The sequence below is a fragment of the Callospermophilus lateralis genome, chromosome 10 (genome assembly GCF_048772815.1).
Source record: "Callospermophilus lateralis isolate mCalLat2 chromosome 10, mCalLat2.hap1, whole genome shotgun sequence".
Taxonomy (NCBI): Eukaryota; Metazoa; Chordata; class Mammalia; order Rodentia; family Sciuridae; genus Callospermophilus; species Callospermophilus lateralis.
The window spans coordinates 78,646,875-78,668,885 of NC_135314.1; the positions used below are offsets into that span (position 1 = coordinate 78,646,875).

General features: G+C 35.3%; 1 protein-coding gene and 1 pseudogene across 1 annotated transcript; both read right to left on the reverse strand.

The window, feature by feature from the left end:
- Positions 1 to 1,357: 1,357 nt before the first annotated feature.
- LOC143407884 (olfactory receptor 5H2-like) lies at positions 1,358 to 4,019 on the reverse strand (annotated as a pseudogene).
- A 674-nt stretch (positions 4,020 to 4,693) lies between these two features.
- Positions 4,694 to 5,620, reverse strand: LOC143408257 (olfactory receptor 5H8-like). Its single transcript, XM_076867775.1, has one exon. The coding sequence runs from the start codon at positions 5,618 to 5,620 to the stop codon at positions 4,694 to 4,696; it is 927 nt and encodes a 308-aa protein (XP_076723890.1).
- Between the last annotated feature and the right edge of the window lie 16,391 nt (positions 5,621 to 22,011).

Here is a 22,011-nt window from a genome sequence, read left to right on the forward strand (position 1 = left end):
ATGAATAAGACTAGATGTTAATAAGATCTAAACACTTATTCTCAACATTTTTATCAGTACAACTGTGACTTGCTTGTTTCTCAAGCTGTTGATAATGGGATTTAATATGGAAATTATGACAGTGTAAAATAGAAAGAAGATTTTCTCCTGATCATTTGCTTGTGAAGATGCAGGATGCACATACATGAAGAGAAGGGGCCATAGTATAAAGATACAGAAAAGAGATGAGCTGGAGAAGGCTTTTCATTCTTCTTTTTAAAAATTGTAGTGAAAATGGGCCAAGGACCTGAACAGACACTTCTCAGAGGAGGACATACAATCAATCAACAAGTACATGAAAAAATGCTCACCATCTCTAGCAGTCAGAGAAATGCAAATCAAAACCACCCTAAGATACCATCTCACTCCAGTAAGATTGGCAGCCATTAGGAAGTCAAACAACAACAAATGCTGGCGAGGATGTGGGGAAAAGGGTTCACTTGTACATTGCTGGTGGGACTGCAAATTGGTGCGGCCAATTTGGAAAGCAGTATGGAGATTTCTTGGAAAGCTGGGAATGGAACCACCATTTGACCCAGCTATTCCCCTTCTCGGTCTATTCCCTAAAGACCTAAAAAGAGCATACTACAGAGACACTGCTACATCGATGTTCATAGCAGCACAATTCACAATAGCAAGACTGTGGAACCAACCTAGATATCCTTCAATAGACGAATGGATAAAAAAATGTGGCATTTATATACACTGGAGTATTACTCTGCATTAAAAAATGACAAAATCATAGAATTTGCAGGGAAATGGATGGCATTAGAGCAGATTATGCTAAGTGAAGCTAGCCAATCCCTAAAAACAAATGCCAAATGTTTTCTTTGATATAAGGAGAGTAACTAAGAACAGAGTAGGGATGAAGAGCATGAGAAGAAGATTAACATTAAACAGGGATGAGAGGTGGGAGGGAAAGGGAGAGAGAAGGGAAATTGCATGGAAATGGAAGGAGACCCTCAGGGGTATACAAAATTACATACAAAGTGAGGGGAAAGGGAAAAAAAATATAAGGGGGAGAAATGAATTACAGTAGAGGGGGTAGAGAGAGAAGAGGGGAGGGGGGGAGGGGGGATAGTAGAGCATAGGAAAGGCAGCAGAATACAACAGACACTAGTATGGCAATATGTAAATCAGTGGATGTGTAACTGATGTGATTCTGCAATCTGTATATGGGGTAAAAATGGGAGTTCATATCCCACTTGAATCAAAGTGTGAAATATGATATATCAAGAACTATGTAATGTTTTGAACAACCAACAATAAAAATTAATAAAAAAATCAAATTTAAAAGACAAAAAAAATTGTAGTGAGATCAAACTTTTAAGAAACTAGTCACAGTGCTAGCACACTCTATGGAACCAGATAAAATAAAAATTAGTAGGTAATAAATAGCAGTGTCAGTACAGAAAATCTTTAGTTATGATACAATTTCATAGTAAAAGTTATGTATTTTGAGAGAATTACAAAAGATTAATCTGAATAAAATCATTTTGGAAATAAGTCACAAAGAATATCACCTACTAATGATAAAATTACACAGTCTATTGGTCATAATCACAGGATACTCTAAAGGGTGGCCTACAGCAACATAGCAATCATAAGTCATTGCTGTCAAGAGGAAATGTTATACTTTCTGCAATGGAAAAATAATTTATCAGGTGTTCTGAAAGAAAGATCATCTTTCTCTTGTCTAGTAAATTGACCATCATCATTGGAATCATGTTTGATAACAACCAAGCATCCACAAAGACTAAATTCTCAAGAAAAAAGTACATGGGATGTGTAGGTGAGGATCCTATCAGAGGAGGGAAATCAGATGTATGTTCCTCTGAACTATGATAAAATAGATTACCAAGAACACAGGAACAGGGGGCGTTTCCTCTGTGATTGCTGTGGAAGTCCTATGAGAACAACATGTCAGCAAAATTGCATTTGCTCTTTCCAGGTCCTCACTGGAAATTTCCTAGAAAGAAGTGAAGTGAATGTAGAAGAGACATACCTTAAATACTTATGAAGTGAAAATATTAGAGTTAAAACAGAACCATACACTTAAATTGTTCCCTCCATAGTTTTTTATTATAGAATGATTTACAGAAACTGTTTGGAGAGAGTTGAAGAATGAATATTCATTCAGAAAAAAATACTACTTAGGGCATTTAGATTTAATATCTGAATGGTGGTATGTAAATACGTATATAATGACAGTTTGCTGTTTTGTTGTTATTTTAACTTGACCACTACTGGCAAGAAAGGACAAAAAGAAGGCCATGTTTTTTGGAAGCTTCATTAATCAATGAACTGGCTTAGAGTTTTGCTAGTGAAAAAGAAATGTGTAGGGGGAAAAACATATAGAAAAGCTCTATGAATACTCTGCACAAACATGGAGAAAAGAAAATGATGTGCACAGGTAGCTCTTAGTCTAAACATAATTTGGTTGAAATTAACAGTTCTCTTTAAAAATGTGTAAATAATTCTTCACTCATTTTGTTGACTATTTTTGATTAATAAAATTCTTCATTACTAATTCTAGCATGGATAATCTTTTAACTGTACTAATTTCAATATGTAAATTGTGATATATCCTTGAGGCTTGTACAATTTGCACATACAAGATGACTAATGATGTTCAGCATGTCTTTATGTCCTTATTTGACATACATATATATCTTTAGTGAGTTGTCTCTTCAAGTTTTGGCTATTTTTAATTGGGTTTTTTAACTTATTTTATATATTCTGAGAACTTTTCATGGATCCTACACATAAACAAATATTTTATCAGATAAATAATTTGAAAATATTTGGGACACGAATTGCTTTTACCTTCCAGAAGATATCACACTAGACCATTATAGGAATGCACATGTGCTGATTGATCCAGTGAATAAGAAATATCAACTATTCTTCTAGGTAAATAGAAAATACTTCATGGACAATATTCCTAGCTGTATTATAAATATCCTGTATTATATTATATCCTTGTTAGGTCATTTTGAGAGCAACAATACCATTTTCGTGGGAGTGGTAACATTTGAGGTAAACTTTAGGAAATAATAACACTTGAATTGCAAATGAATTAAGGGATGTTACAGTATCAATGAATTCTCTATGCAGACAAAACATATGCCTGAGCAAAAATATAGACCTGAGAGTAAGGTGTGGCCAGAAGGTTTTCATTAACACATTTTAGTGATAACACAGGTACCATTAGAACTTCAGAGGGGGACGATCCAGAAGCATGTTAAGGTCTTTTTGGAAAAGATCTCCTAAAATTCAGGGTGAGCAAACACTAGTGAAAGAATATTATACCATCTGTACATATATGTGGACATTTGCACACAACCATGTATGTTTATATTAACATATTTAGATCCAAAAATATATGCCACATATGTATAAAATCTGGGAGGGTGACAATTTATGAAAAGTTATTTAAGAAGAATGTGATTTTTATCAGAGGTCTGAAAAGAAAGCACCGTCTGGCAACAATGTTTGGGAAATATAACCATATAATCAGGGTGGAGGATATAAGTAAGTAGAATTTTGAATAACACATAGGTAAGTAACTTTTAGAGTGAGATTCTGATTGCTATTGGTGAAAATATAAATGAAATTTCAGTATTGAAAGGGAAGGCAGAATGGGCATAAAGTTAGTGCACTCATTATATTTAAAAATGTGAAGTCTGTGTAAAGTTAGCATGTAACAATTTTTCAGGCACAAAGTATCTAAGTGTGGTCATTTCCCCATTTTTCTTAGACAATCACTGAAAACTATGGTGTCCTCTCTTAACATTATTTTAACTTTGATAATATTCATTTAAAGCCATGGTCATATTAATTTAAACAAATATAATTTTTACATTCTAATAACTTTGAGATATTGCTGATTTCCTCTTCCTATTTCATTTTTTTTCCTGAATTTTCTTCCTATTCTGTCACTCACCTTCTTCACATTCACACCAAATCTTCAATCTCATCTATTAGTTTTTTGAATTATTGAAAATTTTTACTTTGCCTGTTCTTCATGCAAATAATGCTACAAAAGGCCTTTGAAGACATTATAGACAACGAGAGGCAAGTCACTTCCTCTCACTCATAGAAACAGACTGTGCTAAGAACATTCTCTTGGAGTTTCACTCTGCCTTCATTGTCAAAATTTTTAATAATTACATTTGATTTTTTTCCCCTATAAAATATGTTAAAATATTTTTTTTGCAATTTTTATCTGCTCATCTCTTTAGTAACACGAACTGTCAACACAATAGAGTAAACCTGCTATGAATTTCTAGTCTGAACACACTGTCAGGTGTATTATATAACCCCTCAGGTAATTTTGAAATGAATTATACTACTTTTTAGCAGTTAGTACATCAATCAAATCACAGTAAGAAGAAAAGTAATCCAGTAAAATGTCTTCATTCTTTCTTTGAATTTTTTCAAATTGAAAAGATACTAATATTTCAAGAATTTTATTAGGTATAGCACTTGAAGTCATAGAAAATGATAAAAGATTTGATTTAATAGAGTAAAATAAAAGACAGGAGAATTATAATTGCAAAAGTCTGGAGCAATTCCAAAATAAAGAAATACATAATTGGAAATATTCTATGACAGTTTTATACTAAATGGAGAAAAGATAATAATATGAGATCTAAAAATTTCTCTTTAATATTTTTGTTAGTGAATCTATGACTTGCTTATTTCTGAGGCTGTAGATAATTGGATTTAACACAGGAATTATGACTGTGTAAAACAAAGAGTCCATCATGTCTTGCTCATCTGCTTGTGGAGACGCAGGGCGCACATACATGAAGAGAAGAGTACCATAATATAAAGACACAGATAAGAGATGAGCTCCACAGGTAGAAAAGGCTTTCTTTATGCTTTTGATAGACTTCTTTTTTAAGATTGTAAGGAGAACAAATGTATAAGAGACAAGAACAACCATAATGGTGAATACTTGAATTGAACCAGAGAAAATAAAAAGCATTAAAATATTAATGGAGGGGTCAGTACATGAAATCTTAAACAATGGTATAATGTCACAATAAAAGTGATATATTATATTGGAATTACAGAAGGTTAGTCTGAACAAAAAACTTTCATGAAGTAAGGCATGAAGAAAACCACCTACAAATGACAAAGTTAAGAGCCTGATGCAGAGTCTATGGGTTATTATCACTGGATAAAGTAATGGTTTGCAGATGGCTACATAGCGATCATAAGCCATTGCTGCCAAGAGAAAACATTCTGTGGTTGCACTGATTCCAAAGGAAAAAAATTGAATCATACATTCAGAAAGAGAGATCTTGCTTTTGACTAACAAATTGGCCAGCATTTTTGGTGTAACTGTGGATGACAACCAAGCATCAACAAAAGCTAAACTTCCAAGGAAAAAGTACATGGGGATGTGAAGGTGATGGTCCTTCCATATGAGAACGATCAGACCAAGGTTGCCCACCATGGTGGTGAGGTATATCACCAGGAATACCAGGAACAGAAGGATTTTCCAGTCTTGGTGATGAGGGAGTCCTGTGAGAACAAACTCTGTCAGCAATGTGGCATTTTTCTTTTCCATGTCTTCCATGAGTATGCTCTGAAATGAAGTGCAATAAATGCAAAAAGACCATACTTTAAGTACTTTAAGGTGAAGACTATTTGGAAAGGAGTTAAAATAAAACCATTGACTTATTAGAACACTCTTATATATGTTTATTTTGGTATAATTAATGGAAAGAATTTGGGGAGAATGAAGGAATGGGAAAATGCAGTTATCTCATTTCACTGAATATTCAGAAATAAAAAAAAAATTGAGAAAAAGGGAAAGCCTGTGTATTAAAACTAATCAGCCACTATTGAGTTTTCTAAAAAAGTCCAGAACCTGATACATGGATATAGGAATAATTTTTAAAAATCTTTGTAAATATAGGAATATAAAATGACTTGAAAATGGTGTGAAATCCTTTATCTTTTGTTATCTGGCAATAGTTATGCCATGAAAAATTTAAGACACATAGTGACTTGGAAATTGTCTTTAAATAAGTGTTCTGACATGTTTTTAGTAGAAGTACAATTCCATTGTTAAAAGACATAGAAGTCCTTGGAGTAAATGAAGGTAGAGTTATGATTGTGCTGTGCATTGAAGACTGAACAAATGAAAAAGTCAGAGAGAGGAAAGAAATGTGACAAAGTTATATTAAAGAGGTTATAAATTGTGTGTGTGTGTGTGTGTGTGTGTGTGTGTGTGTGTGTGTGATTTATTAGGTGGATCAGAGCTAAATCCCTTTTCCACACATCACTACTGATTATGAATAGTGGCTCCATCCATCTACAGCTAATAGACTCACATTCCTGGCCCTACTGCACCTAGAGTGAAGATAAACCACCCAAATTTGGTCATTCAGATGAGCCCACTATACATCTGGAATTTGGAGATTAGAAAATGAAGGAAAAGAGACAGAAGAGAATTTTGGAACTTTTGCAAAGTCATGAATATTTAGCCTACACCAATGTCTTCCACACTCAACAATAGCACTGAGAGCTTGAGGTGTGATATTGGAAAGTTCTATTCTACAGCAGTGACAGCAGAGTCCATTGAGCTGGTGTTGGGAAATGATTTTGGCTATTGACTGGCTGCTTTATTTATCCTGTTCCTTTTCAATTTTTCACTTTATTTTTCCAATCTTCCTAGTCTTTTTATGTTATAACCAATATTCAATTCATTTTGTGTTGTACCTAAGAGTTCTGGCTCAAACAAAAAAGAGAAAAGAGAGATCAGAAGAAAGATATTGGGGGCGGGGGGGGAGAGAGAGAGAGAGAGAGAGAGAGAGAGAGAGAGGGAGAGAGAAACAAGAGTAAAACTGGAAAGTTGAGTGACTTAACATATACATCAAATGAGGGATGCTTAGGTGACAAAGTACAGTGCCAAAGGCCAAAGCAAATATTCTAGGAGGACACTGAGTGAACAGAAAATGCTATCAGAGTAAGTGATTTGTGAATGTTTATTAAATTTGATTAAAACCAAAAGTGAAGATATTATATTGTTATATTATATATAACATATTATATTTTAATATACAAATAAATATAAATATATATAATATATCATATATATTTTTCAATGAATTTATTTTAGGAAGTGATTGAAAGAAAATAATATTTGACACCTTAAAAGTTTTTGTAATGTTATGTAATTAAACAGCATGAACCTTCTCATCAGAATCATCAAAGATGCATATTATATAAAAAGCATTATGATGCAGAAATAATTTAAAACCTAGTTTTAAATTATTTCTGTAATTCCTCAAAATTTATCTTATAAGTCATTGTATTTAGGTTAGTAGTATAACAAAAAAAATTACCAAATGGAATAGAAGAGTCTTACACATAGGTATTTTACTTATATATACTTTCATCATGAAAATAACCTACACAGAAGAGTCATTAATAGTTTTCCATTTCCATTGTCTATTTTGTCATCTTTTAAACCTGATCATAAATTATTAAAAATTAACAAAATTTAATATTCTGTATAAAACATAATGAATATTATAGAAATAATTTTTCTCTTACCTTTGCCTTGTAAATATTTTTTTCAAGTTTTACACTTTATGAAATAGAAAAAACACTATTATAATATAAAAAAGACAAAAATATAGGAAGCAATTCTGGTCACACCAACATTTTGAGGTCATCATTTTCCAAGCTGAGAAATGTTATGCACATAAATTTGCCCTCTAAAACAGAATCAACCAATTGTACCACTATGTATTTTTTCCCAAAAGAGAAAGGAATGGGGAATTAAATTTTCTAAGAGAATCAGAGTATTCCCTTTAGGACACAGTAAAACAGTTCTACTGGGAATTATTTATTTGGACACTCTTCAAAGAAGTTCACAGTGTTCCACAGGGTATTACAGACTTTGGAGTCAAAAATCATTAAGTTGCTATCAACAGTTATAGATTTGACAATTAGTATTTTACTTTATGCCACCACTTTGTACCACAGGTGACACTTCTTACATGTTGAGTTAAATTTTAATTCCTATCTATTTTGTTTATTTTTCAGAGTGATTTGCTTATATGGCTTTGTTTGAGCTCATTAAAATATGATTTTAATAAGGCTAAAGATCTAGATTCTATTGAGGACCTTGTAAAAAATAAGAGTTTCATCATAAAAGCTATAGCTCAATTTTCAGACCTATACTTGGATCCAACAGTTTAAGCTGAAATCTAATGAGTAATTTTTCAGACTAAGGTCAGAGAGAGGATCAAAGGAAAAAGGAAAAAGACAAAGAGACTCTATGGGAGCTCTCATACAACTCTGCTTGTCAAACCTCAATGCCTAGAAACTTCACGGAGATCTTGTTAAAATACAGATTCTGTTTTAGTGGTTATGGGCTGAGGCTCAGGATTCATTTTTTTCTAACACAGTGATGCCTATGGACACTTGGCACATGCAAGTGATTCTTGCATATTGTTGTCAAGTCTAACTTACGGAAATTTTCTGAGAAATTTTTAACATGATATTCACATGTTCACATCTTCACTTTGGGTTTAATTGAATTCAATAATCATTCATTCAGAAAAGAACAATTTACTTATTGTGGCATTTAGATATGATATCTGAACAGTGGTATGCAAATACCTACACAATAATACTTTGCTGGTTTGTTGTTATTTTAGCTTAATCACCACTGGTAAGAAGGGGTAAAAAAAAAATGACATGTTTTTTGGAAGTTTAATTAGTCAATTAACTGACTTACAATTTTGCTAGTGAAAAAGAAATATGTCGGGAAAAAAGCATATATAAAAGCTCGGTGAATACTGTGCTCAAAAGTGGAGTAAACAAAATAATGGACAGAGGTAGGTATTACCCTAACCAAAATTTGGCTGTACTCTTAAAAATTATGTAATTCTTCACTCATTTTGTTGCCTATTTTTGATGACTAAAGTTCTTTATTACTAGTTCTGGTATAGATAATATTTTCAACTGTATTTATTTTGGGATGGGTACCAGGGATTGAACTCAGAGGAACTTGACCAGCGAGCCACATCCCCAGCCCTATTTTGTATTTTATTTATTTTATTTTTTATTTTTTTAAATTTTTATTATTGGTTGTTCAAAACATTACATAGTTCTAGACATATCATATTTCATACATTTGATTCAAGTGGGTTATGAACCCCCATTTTTACCCCGTATACAGATTGCAGAATCACATAGGTTACACATCCACTGTTTTACATATTGCCATACTAGTGTCTGATGTGTTCTGCTGCCTTCCCTATCCTCTACTAGGCCCCCTCCCCTCCCCTCTCCTCCCATCTTCTCTCTCTACCCCATCTACTGTAATTCATTTCTCCCCCTTGTTTTTTTCCCTTTCCCCTCACTTCCTCTTATATGTAATTTTGTATAACAATGAGGGTCTCCTTCCATTTCCATGCAACTTCCCTTCTCTCTCCCTTTCCCTCCCACCTCTCGTCCCTGTTTAATGTTAATCTTCTTCTCATGCTCTTCCTCCCTGCTCTGTTCTTAGTTGTTCTCCTTATATCAAAGAAGACATTTGGCATTTGTTTTTTAGGGATTGGCTAGCTTCACTTAGCATAATCTGCTCTAATGCCATCCATTTCCCTGCAAATTCCATGATTTTGTCATTTTTTAGTGCAGAGTAATACTTCATTGTGTATAAATGCCACATTTTTTTTTATCCATTCATCTATTGAAGGGCATCTAGGTTGGTTCCACAGTCTAGCTATTGTGAATTGTGCTGCTATGAACATCGATGTAGCAGTATCCCTGTACTATGCTCTTTTTAGGTCTTTAGGGAATAGACCGAGAAGGGGAATAGCTGGGTCAAATGGTGGTTCCATTCCCAGCTTTCCCAGGAATCTCCATACTGCTTTCCAAGTTGGCCGCACCAATTTGCAGTCCTACCAGCAATGTACAACAGTACCCTTTTCCCCACATCCTCGCCAGCACTTGTTGTTGTTTGACTTCAGAATGGCTGCTAATCTTACTGGAGTGAGATGGTATCTTAGGGTGGTTTTGATTTGCATATCTCTGACTGCTAGAGATGGTGAGCATTTTTTCATGTACTTGTTGATTGATTGTATGTCCTCCTCTGAGAAGTGTCTGTTTAGGTCCTTGGCCCATTTGTTGATTGGGTTATTTGTTTTCTTATTGTTTAATTTTTTGAGTTCTTTGTATACTCTGGATATTAGGGCTCTATCTGAAGTGTGAGGAGTAAAAATTTGTTCCCAAGATGTAGGCTCCCTATTTACCTCTCTTATTGTTTCTCTTGCTGAGAAAAAACTTTTTAGTTTGAGTAAGTCCCATTTGTTGATTCTTGTTATTAACTCTTGTGCTATGGGTGTCCTATTAAGGAATTTGGAGCCCGACCCCACAATATGTAGATCGGAGCCAACTTTTTCTTCTATCAGACGCAGAGTCTCTGATTTGATATCAAGCTCTTTGATCCATTTTGAGTTAACTTTTGTGCATGGTGAGAGAAAGGGATTCAGTTTTATTTTGTTGCATATGGATTTCCAGTTTTCCCAGCACCATTTGTTGAAGATGCTATACTTCCTCCATTGCATGCTTTTAGCCCCTTTATCAAATATAAGATAGTTGTAATTTTGTGGATTGGTCTCTGTGTCCTCTATTCTGTACCATTGGTCCACCCGCCTGTTTTGGTACCAGTACCATGCTGTTTTTGTTACTATTGCTCTGTAGTATAGTTTGAAGTCTGGTATCACTATACCACCTGATTCATCTTTCCTGCTTAGAATTGTTTTTGCTATTCTGGGTCTTTTATTTTTCCATATGAATTTCATGATTGCTTTATCTATTTCTACAAGAAATGCCATTGGGATTTTGATTGGCATTGCATTAAACCTATAGAGAACTTTTGGTATTATCGCCATTTTGATGATGTTAGTTCTGCCTATCCATGAACAGGGTATATTTTTCCATCTTCTAAGATCTTCTTCTATTTCTCTCTTTAGGGTTCTGTAGTTTTCATTGTATAAATCTTTCACCTCTTTTGTTAGGTTGATTCCCAAGTATTTTATTTTATTTTTTTTGATGATATTGTGAATGGGGTGGTTGTCCTCATTTCCATTTCAGAAGATTTTATTTGGAGACAGGGTCTCGATGAATTGTTTAGCAACTCACTTTTGCTGAAGCTGGATTTTGAATTTGCGATTCTTTTGTCTCAGCCTCCTGAGCTGATGGGATTACAGGTGTGCACCACTCCATGTGGATGTATTTATTTTAATATATAAATCTTGATATATTCTTGAGGTTTGAATTTACATGTACCAAATTACTAATGATGTCCAGCATGTCTGTATGCCCTTATTTGACATGCATATGTATCTTCAGTGAGTTGTCTCTGAGTTTTTAGCTATTTGTAATGAGGATATTACATTTCTTTTTACATATGTTTTTACATATTTTGAGAGCTTGTTGTGGATCCTATACACAATCCAATCTTTTATCAGATATTTGCAAAAATTGTGGACACTGATGGTCTTTTCCTGGTAGAAGATATCAAGCTAGACAATCATACTAACTGATTGATCATACTTCATGGCCTGAACGCTCAGCTATATAATATATTCTTCTTCAGTCATTTTGAAAGAAACAACACTATTTTCTTGGAAGTGGCAAATTGAGGTAGACCTTAAGAAAAAATACATTTCAACTGCAAACGAATTAGGTTGGTTTTGCAGTACCATGGAATTCTTTCTGGAGACAACTGTATGAACAGAAGCATAGGGTGGTAAGAGTAAAGTGTCCAGTTGGTTTAGTAGTACATTTTGGCTCTAACACAGGTTTCATAAATATTGTAGAGAAATAATTCTAGAGGTAAACGAAGTTATATTGGAAAAGACTTATCCAGGGTGAACAAACACAAGTGAAATAAGTCAGAATCAGAAAGTCAGAATTCCAATATTTATTCCCATGTGTGGAAGCAAAAGAGAACGAAGGAATAAAAAATGAAATTTTCGGGCTGGGGATGTGGCTTAAGCTGTAGCGCACTCGCCTGGCATGCGTGCAGCCCGGGTTCAATCCTCAGCACCACATACAAACAAAGATGTTGTGTCCGCCGAAAACTAAAAAATAAATATTAAGGATTCTCTCTCTCTCTCACCTCTCTCTTAAAAAAAAATGGAATTTTCTAAAAAATAGAAAAAAGATCAGTAAACTAGAGAAAATGAAGGGAAAAAAAGAGGAAGAATTAGGGAGTGAGTATGACCAAATTATGCTATGTGCATCTATGAAGATATCGCTATGCATCCCACTTATATATATATAACTTTATATAAATATAATGCATAAGTTAAAATAAATAAATAAATAAAAGAAATAACAATAAATCAGAAGAAAGGTATCAGGGAGAGGAAGGAGGAAAGGGAAAGAGGAAGTACTGGGGATTGAAAAAAGCAAACTATACATATATATCATATGTATTTATGGATATGTCAAAATTCACCCCACATAATAAAACATTTTAAAATTATTCTTCTTATGTTTTGACACCAATATATCTACATGGTTGGCAAAGATGCTGAAAAAGCTCTGCAGATAATAACTATTGGATAGCTTGATTTAACTTATCTTTGAGAAAGGGAAGTTGTTTTACTCTTTTGGTTTTCTTGAACACATTTTTAGTCTGTTAAAGCTTTTATTTATTCAGAAGTCAAGTATACTATCCCTTTAAATAAGCACAGAAGCTAAATTATAATATCACTCTGGTTAAGGTTATAAAATTATCTTCCTTCTTCCTAGTACACAGTCTAATTTCTATGTTGTTGTGCTGGAGACCTGACCCAATAAACAGATTCAGGGTTGCAGCAGGTGGAAGAAGATGATGCAGTCAGGGTAGTAGACATGCCTTATTCAGTAGTGGCCACAGCTCCAGCCTCCAGCTTTAGCTTCAGCCCTCAGCCAGTTTCATTTTGCCTCCATTTCACCCCCATGAACCCCTGAATCTTTTCCATAGCCCCTTTTTATATGCAGGTAAAACAAAGGAGGTACACTGCCAATAGATTACATAAGGGGGTAAATGCTCACAAGCTAATATTTATGAAATTTGGTGTATGTAGCTGAATCAGAGTGTTTCTGGCCTTGATTAACCATGACATAGCCAGTTCCCAGCCCTGGAACTAAAGTTGTGAAACTCCACATCATGTACAACCATTAGAATAAGATCCTAATTAGAATAATTTTACTCCATGTATGCATGTCAAACTATACTCTTCTGTCATGTATATCTAAAAGGAACAAATTTTTAAAAAGAAAAGAAAGAAACAACATATCCAGTCAGAAGTCCCAGTAAGGGAGCCTAACTACAGCCATTTGGGGCCTACCCACCATATGTTCTACTTATTCTTATGTCAATCTGTTAAGGTCATTCTCCCAAGGAGGGTAAGAGAAAGTTAAAACTTATAGGCTAGATCTTGCATTACTTTCCTATTTTAAGAATGATAGGGGGCTGGGGATGTGGCTCAAGTGGTAGCGCGCTCGCCTGGTGTGCGTGCGGCCCGGGTTGGATCCTCAGCACCACATACAAACAAAGATGTTGTGTCGGCCGAGAACTAAAAAATAAATATTAAAAAAAAAATTCTCTCTCTCTCTCTCTCTCTCTCTCTCTCTCTCTCTCTCTCTCTCCCCCTCTCTCACTCTCTCTTTAAAAAAAAAAAGAATGATAGGGATATGTTTCACTTCTAGAATGAAAGCTCATCTAATGGTTCATTTTCCACTTGATTCTCAGCCTACTGCACTTTTATATCTGTCCTCAACATCCTACTGAAGTTACATCCACCAAGACACTCATAGCCTTTCAATGATTGAGTAGCATGGAAACCTTTTACTGCTTATGTAACTTGTCTCAGTTACACTGGGGACTGTCACATATACACACATCCTTTTTTTTTTTTTTTTTTTTTGGAATCACTTTCTTCCTTTGACTTTTGTCCCTATTTCTTCCTTACCTTTGGATAACTTCAGTATCATTCCTTCTCAGCCTCCTGTCCTCAGGTTCATCCTTAAATTTGGATGGCTTTTAGTGTTCTTTAGTAGTCTTTTCTAGGTCCCTTTTTCTTTTCCTTTACCTTTTTACTTTATACATTTTCCATTTTTGTGGTTTTGTACAGGTTATGTGCCAAAGACCACCAAAACTCTCTCTTCAGCTCATATCTTATTCAAACCTCACCTGACACCTACCTAACTTCACCTTCTGCAATCCTCTTAGTACTTGCTTATCATCATGTAATCCATATTCTTATGATGACATCCTCAGCTACCCAGAGATATAAAGCAGATATTGTCAGTCTTTCCTGACATCTCATGTTTAACCAGTCTCCAAGTCTAACAGCTGCTACTTTAGAATTAAATTCTTGTTCCTGTAAATTAGCACAGGCTACAATCACAGACTTTCACCTAGATTACTGAACAAGTTTCAAATATCCTCTCTCACTCTCCAGTCTTGCTCCACAAAATATACTTTCTGACTTGAACACTGATTTGACTTTATATTGCAGGCGATATTGCTTATAAAGCCTTGTGAGACCTGGCCTTCTCTTACTACTCCAAGCTGACTCTGTGGCTCATCTGTTCTAACTCCACCAAACTTCAATGCCTGTCACTTCTTCATACTCCAAGTTGGGTTGCAATCAAACTTTCATTCTCTCTCTTTTCTGGTAATACTTCAGACACCTTGCATTCTTTTCCTCGATCCTTTCTCTTCCCTATCTCTATTAATTGGCCTAAATTTCACTAATTGAATTATCATGAAGATTAAATGAGATGATGAGAAAACAGTGCTTAGATTCATCCTCTTAACATTATTTGACCTTTGATAATATTCACTTAAAGCTATTTGTCTTTAAAGGGTATGAAAAATAACATCCCACAAGACAACCCCCAGGAAGAAAGCAGGACATTGTGGCCTGGGAGGGAGAGGGGGAAGAAGGCAAACATTTATCCCTTCCCAGTTACATTGGGTCCTGAAGGAAGGAGGCAGATACTGATCAATGGGCTCTGAACTTTCACCCTTTGCAATTGCTGATGGGTCCTGGAAGGATAAAAGCAAAAAGTGAAGCTCTGGGTAACAGTGGATCCAGGAGGAAGAATATGAGCAATGAGCGCAGGCTCTGAGTTTTCATCCTTCACCAGTAACACTAAGTTTGGGAGGGAAGGAAACAAATGGGCTCTGGGCTCTAAGTTTTTATCCCAGTGACAATGAGTTTCAAGCTCTTACAACTGTTTCCCTGAGTTAGAATGAGTTTTGAGGTTTTATAGCTGTTTTCCTGAGTTGGATTTTTAACCTGCAAGACTAGTTTTTTGACTACCCAATTCTCTAATGATTTATCACACTAAATATTCTGCTGTTATTAACTCTGACTGATAACCTATAAAAAAATACCCCTCTTGTAACCAGTTACCATTTTATCCCCTGAAAATGTGCCATTCCATTGCTGCTTAATATAAAGACAGCTTGCTGATCTGTTGAGGTCTGCTCCCATTTTGGTTATTTTTGCTTATACTAACTGCCTTTTGTTCAATTTCTAATTGGGTATTTGTTTTATAATTATTAATTTTTAGATTTCTTCACATATTTTGTATATAAAAGTTTTATCAGGGATATTGGTTGCCTTTCCTCCCATAAGATATCACACTAGTCTTTTCCATGGGTGATACTGTGCTGAGTAGATCTATTGAGAAAAACCATCAACCATTCTAGACATACTGCTTGGCCATTATTCTACCCAAATATGAGAAATAAATCAGACCAAAATTTAAAGGACTTCCACCTTAATGAAATTTCTAATAATTGGATAATATGAGACATACCAAGATAGCTCTTCCAAGATAAAGCACAAGTTGCCACATCTGGTCCTTCAAACAACCAAAAGTCTAATAATATTTTTGGATTTGGAGGCCATTAATGCCACATGGATGTATTGCATTAACCCACTTAACAAGTGACCCAAAGAACTGCTGCATTTGAGAGAAATTCAAATAAGAGAGCACTGTATAAGAGGCTGTGTTCTGTTATATACATCATATGACTTAGCATCCAGTGGTGCTTTAAAGAAAAAAGAATAAAAGAATGCTTGTTGGAGTCTTTGGCAAGCCTGTATAAGTCAACTATAGGGTGGACCCTGTTCTCCTCAGCAAATAATCACTCATCTTATGAGAAATGGCCATGAGCTTGTTACTGGGCTTTAGGAGAGGTAATATTTAATCATGGGCCATCAAGTTACCCTGGGACCTGAGCTTCCCATCACAAAATTGATGCTACCTGACCCACCAGTCCATTCAGTAAGCATAGTTATTAGCACTCCATCATCAAATGTGATGTATATATGTTTGAGATTAAAATAGGCGGAAGGGAAAACAAAATTACTTGAATTGAACAAATTCCCACAGTCCCACTGTTCTAATACTGCCTTCTCTCACCCAGCTTGCACATGTAGCTGCAAGTGTGGTCACTTGACAGAGAAAAAAATACACAGGCCTATTTTACAGATGTTTCTGCCTGATTTGTGCATAAGTGACCTCAAAGTGCAAGGCTATAGAACTGCCAACAGAGTATGGGACTTTTTTGCAAGATATTTTAAGAAAAATTCTCCTGGCAAGCCAAAGCTAAAGCAAGATTTTCAGTTGTTAAATTTACTTAGAAGACAAATGGCCATAATGCAATTATATACCAATTCACAAGCTATAACAAATGGTTTAATTGGAATGTTAGGGATTTGAATGGAACCTGAATAAAAAAATGGTGATGAGAAAATTTTGAGAAAAGTATTTGGATAGGCCTAGATTCATGTGCAAAATGAGGAAAAATGTGTTCCATGTAGATTGTCACAAAAGGTTGATACAACAGAAAAGCTGAATCTGTTTTTTTAAGCTTTTAATTTCTTTTAATTAGTTACACATGACAGTAGAATACATTTATGTACTTTGATATATCATACATAGATGGGATATAATTTCTCATTTTTCTGAGTGTACATGTTGTAGAATCATATTGGTTATGCAGTCACATATATACATAAAGAAATAATGTCTGTTTTGTTCTACCATCTTTCCTATCCCCACATCACCTCCCCTTCCCTTCCTTCACTTTTTTCTACCTAATCTAAGGTAACTCCATTCTTCTCTAGTACTCTGCTTGTCTTAATGTGAATTAGCATCAGCATATCAGAGAAAACATTCAGCATTTGGTTTTTGAGATTGGCTTATTTTGTATAGGACAATATTTTCCAACTCCATCCATTATTGGCAAATGTCATAATTTCATTATTCTTTATAGCTGACTAATATTCCATTGCATATATATACCACATTTTCTTTATCCATTCATCTGTTGAAAAACACTTAGGTTGACTCCATCATTTAGCTATTGTGAATTGAGCTGCTATAAAAATCGATGTGTCTGCATTTCATGTCCCTTGGGTATAAACCAAGGAGTGGGATAGCTGTGTTGAATGGTGGTTCCATTCCAAGTTTTCTGAGGAATCTCCATACTGCTTTCCATAGTGGTTGTACCAATTTGTAGTCCCACCAGAAATGTATGAGTGTAAATTTTCCTCCACATTCTCACCAACATTTATTGTTGCCTGTATTCTTGATGATTCCCATTCTGAATGGACTGTGATGAAATCTTTGTGTAGTTTTGATTTGTTTTTTTTTTAATTGCTAGAGATGTTGAACACTTTTTCATATATTTGTTGATCAATTGTATTTCTTCTTCTGTGAGGTGTCTGTTCACTTCCTTAGCCCAGTTATTAATTGGGTTATTTGTTTTTCTGGTGTTATAGTTTTTGTGTTCTTTATATATCCTATAGATTAATGGTTTATCAGAGGTGCATGTAGTAAAGATTTTCTTCCAAACTGTAGGCTCTCTTCTCAAATTGTTGATTGTTTACTTTCCTTAGAAGAAGCTTTTTTTAATTTAAATTCATCCAATTTATTGATACTTTATTTTACTTCTTGTTCTTCAGTGGTTTTGTTAAGGAAGTCAGATCCTAGGCCTACATGGTAAAGATTAGGGCTCATTTTCTTCTCTTAAGTGCAAGGTCTCTGTTCTAGTGCCTAAGTCTTTGATCCACTTTGAGTTGATTTTTGTGCAGGATGAGAGATAGAGGTTTAATTTCATTTTGCTACATATGAATTTCCAGTTTTCCCAGCACAATTTGTTGAATAGGCTATCTCTTCTCCAGTGAATGTTTTTGGCACCTTTGTTTAGTATGAGACAACCATATTTATGTGTGTTTGTCTCTATTCTGTAACATTGTTCCACAAGTCTATTTTTGTGCCAATACCATGCCATTTTGTTAGTATAGCTCTGTAGTATAGTTTAAAGTCTGATATTATGATACTTCCTGCTTCATTTCTTTTGCTAAGGCTATTCTGGTCCTCTTATTTTTTTAAAATAATTTTGATAAATGCTTTTTTCATTTCTATGAAGAATTGGGATTTTAATAGGAATTGTATTAAATCTGTATAATGCTTTTGGTAGTATGACCATTACAACAATATTAATTCTGCCTATTCAGGAGCATGGGAGGTCTTTCCATCTTCTGCAGTTGTCTTCAATTTCTTTCTTTAGTTTCTTGTAGTTTTCATTGTAGACGTCTTTCACCTCTTTTATTAGATTGATTCCCAGGTATTTTATTTTATTTGAGGCTATTGTGAATAGGATATTTTTCCAAATTTCTCTTTCAGTGGATTTATCACTGATATATAGGAATACATTTGATTTATAGGTAGTTGATTTTATATCCTGCTACTTTACTGTATTCATTTATTAGTTCTAGAAGTTTTCTAGTGGAATTTTTTGGATCTTCAAGATATGGAATCATGTCATCAGCAAACAGTGATTATTTGAGTTCTTATCTATTTGTACTTCCTTAATTTCTTTCTTCTCTCTAGTTGTTCTTGCTAGAGTTTCAAGGATGATGTTTAATAGAAGTGGTGAAAGAGAATATCCTTGTCTTCTCCAGTTTTTAGAGTGAATGCTTTCAATTTTTCTCTGTTTAGAATGATTCTGGCCTTGGGTTTAGTATATATAGCTTTTATAATATTGAGGTGCATTTCTACTATCCTTAGTTTTTCTAGTGTTTTGAACATGAAGTTGTGCTGTATTTTGTTAAATGCTTTTTTTGCATCTATTGAGATGATCATATGATTTTTCATTTTAAGTAAAATAATATGATGAATTATGTTTATTGATTTCCATATGTTGAATCAACCCTGCATTCCTGGAATAAAACCCACTTGATTGTGGTGCACTATCATTTTAATAAGCAATTTGCTGCTGTTTGAATCTACAAGCTGTGTGGAGACTCGTGATTTGTGCCCAGCCAGAGACTGCGGCATTTGGTGGCTCGTACGCGGAACGTCTGAAACTTGGAGGTAAGTGAAATTGCTCGCCCCTGAGGAAAGGCAAGAGAATGGGTGACCATTTCAAAAAACAATGTGTTCTCCTTTTGATTTATTTTGTTTTTGTTTCAAGCTGCCTATCCCTAGAAATTTCTCAGGCAAACTGGAAAAAATGGTTGACTAAAGGCTTGAAGTTTGTCGGCCCTGAGGAAGAGAAAATTGATACAACGATTTTTTATTCCGTTTTTGCTTCATTCAATTTCAGTTTTGTTTTGTGTTATCTTATTGGGTTGTGTTATCTTTATAGTAGATTAAAACAAACTGAAAAGATGTTAAGTAAATTGTTAGAAGTTCAGAACATGGAGAAAGACATTTTAGATCAAGCAAAAGAGAAGGTCTCTCGAGCTAGTCAGACAGAGGAAGAAAATTTAAAGGAAAAGGGGTTGTTAGGAAAAAGGCCACAACAGGAGGCTGTTACTAACTCCGTTTTATCACAAGAGGGTGTAATTCAACCAACAGCCCCACCGATAGAGACAGCTGAGTGGCCCTCAAACCCCATAGTTGATAAATGGGATCCTGAGACAGGACCTCAAAGATTAGCATGCCCTGTACTTGAACAGGTAGGAGGGCAGCGAATTCACCGTGCTTTAGATTTTAAAACAGTGAAGCAGTTAAAGGAGGCTGTAACAACCTATGGTCCCCAAGCTCCCTTCACGGTGAGCATGGTCGAGTCCATTACTAACTTGGACATGACGCCAGCAGATTGGGCTAGCATGTGTAAATCTGTGCTAAATGGAGGACAATATTTGTTATGGAAGGTTGCCAATGAGGAATTTTGTGCAGAGACAGCTAGGAGAAATGCAGCAGCCGGTTACCCTCAAAGAAATTTAGAAATGTTGCTAGGAAAAGGACCTTATGAGGGTCAGCGGCAACAAATTGAATATGATCCTGCTATATATGCACAGATTGCTGCAGACGCAGTTAGGGCATGGAAGACTTTACAAGGACATGGAGATTTACAAGGTCAGCTATCTAAGGTAATACAGAGAGCTAATGAACCTTACGCTGACTTTGTTGATAGGCTAATTCAAACGGCTGCCAAAATATTTGGGGATACGGAACAAGCAATGCCATTAATAAAACAACTGGCTTATGACCAAGCAAATCGTTGCTGCAGAGAGGTTATTAGACCATGGAGACATGAAGATTTAAACACATATATTAAATTATGTAGAGATATTAATGAACAAGGGCAAGTCTTGGCAGCTGCAGTACAACAGGCTTTAGATGCCAGGCCAAAAACATGCTATGATTGTGAACAAACAGGACATTTTAAAAGGAGTTGCCCCATAGGAGGAGGATTTAACAAAACTAGGTATCAAAGAAATAGAATACCGGGTATTTGCCCACGATGCCGTAGAGGGAGACATTGGGCTAATGAATGCCATTCTCAAACTACCATAGAGGGTACTCCCTTATCGAAAAATGGACAAGGACCAGGTATTTACCCACGATATCGTGGAGAAAGGCATCAGGCTCCATTGCCAAAAAACGGACAGCCGGGCCCAATGCTCCGGGGCCCACAACCACAAATATACGGGGCAGTGGAGGAACCCAGCAACACCATCAGAGTAGTGCCCAGGACACATTGTCCATTAAATCCCTCATCAGACAAACCCGAGGGAGCGCAGGGTTGGACATCTGCGCCTCTGCCAGAGCAGTACTAACTCCAGAGATGGGAGTTCAAATCATTCCCACAGGAATAAAAGGACCTCTTCCCCAAGGGACAGTAGGCTTATTATTGGGACGTAGTTCATCTACATTAAAAGGACTTATGATAAGTCCTGGGATAATTGATCCCGATTATGTAGGTGAAATAAAAATTATAGCTAGTTCTCCAAGAGGTATATCAGTAATTTCACCTGGAGATAGAATAGCACAGTTGTTAATAATACCCAGCCTACATAATAAATTTCCTAGTCATAGTGTAAAAAGAGGTTCCAGGGGATTAGGCTCCACAGGTGTAGATTGGGCTATGTTGTCTTTAAATTTAGATTCTCGCCCAATGTTAAAACTAAATATTCAAGGACACGACTTTAATGGGCTACTGGACACAGGTGCAGACCTTAGCATCATATCTAGTAAGGAATGGCCAAAACATTGGCCATTACAACAAGCCACTCAAACGCTTCGAGGCCTAGGAGTGGCGACTAATCCCCATAGAAGTGCAATGATATTAGATTGGAAGGATCCTGAAGGTTGTGAGGGAACTATACAGCCCTATGTATTGGATCATCTTCCTATAAATTTATGGGGACGAGATGTCCTAGATCAATTAGGTTTGACGTTAACAAATAACATCAATCCTAATGCGCCCACTACTAGGGCTAGACAAGGTTTTAGGAAAGAAAAAAGATTAGGAAAACAAGGACAAGGTATAGCAGCACCAATTCAAATAGATCAAGGAACAGACAGACATGGGTTGGATTTTATTGAGAATTTTTGCATTATGTTCATCAGGGATATTGGTCTGAAGTTTTCTTTCCTTGATGTGTCTTTGTCTGGTTTTGG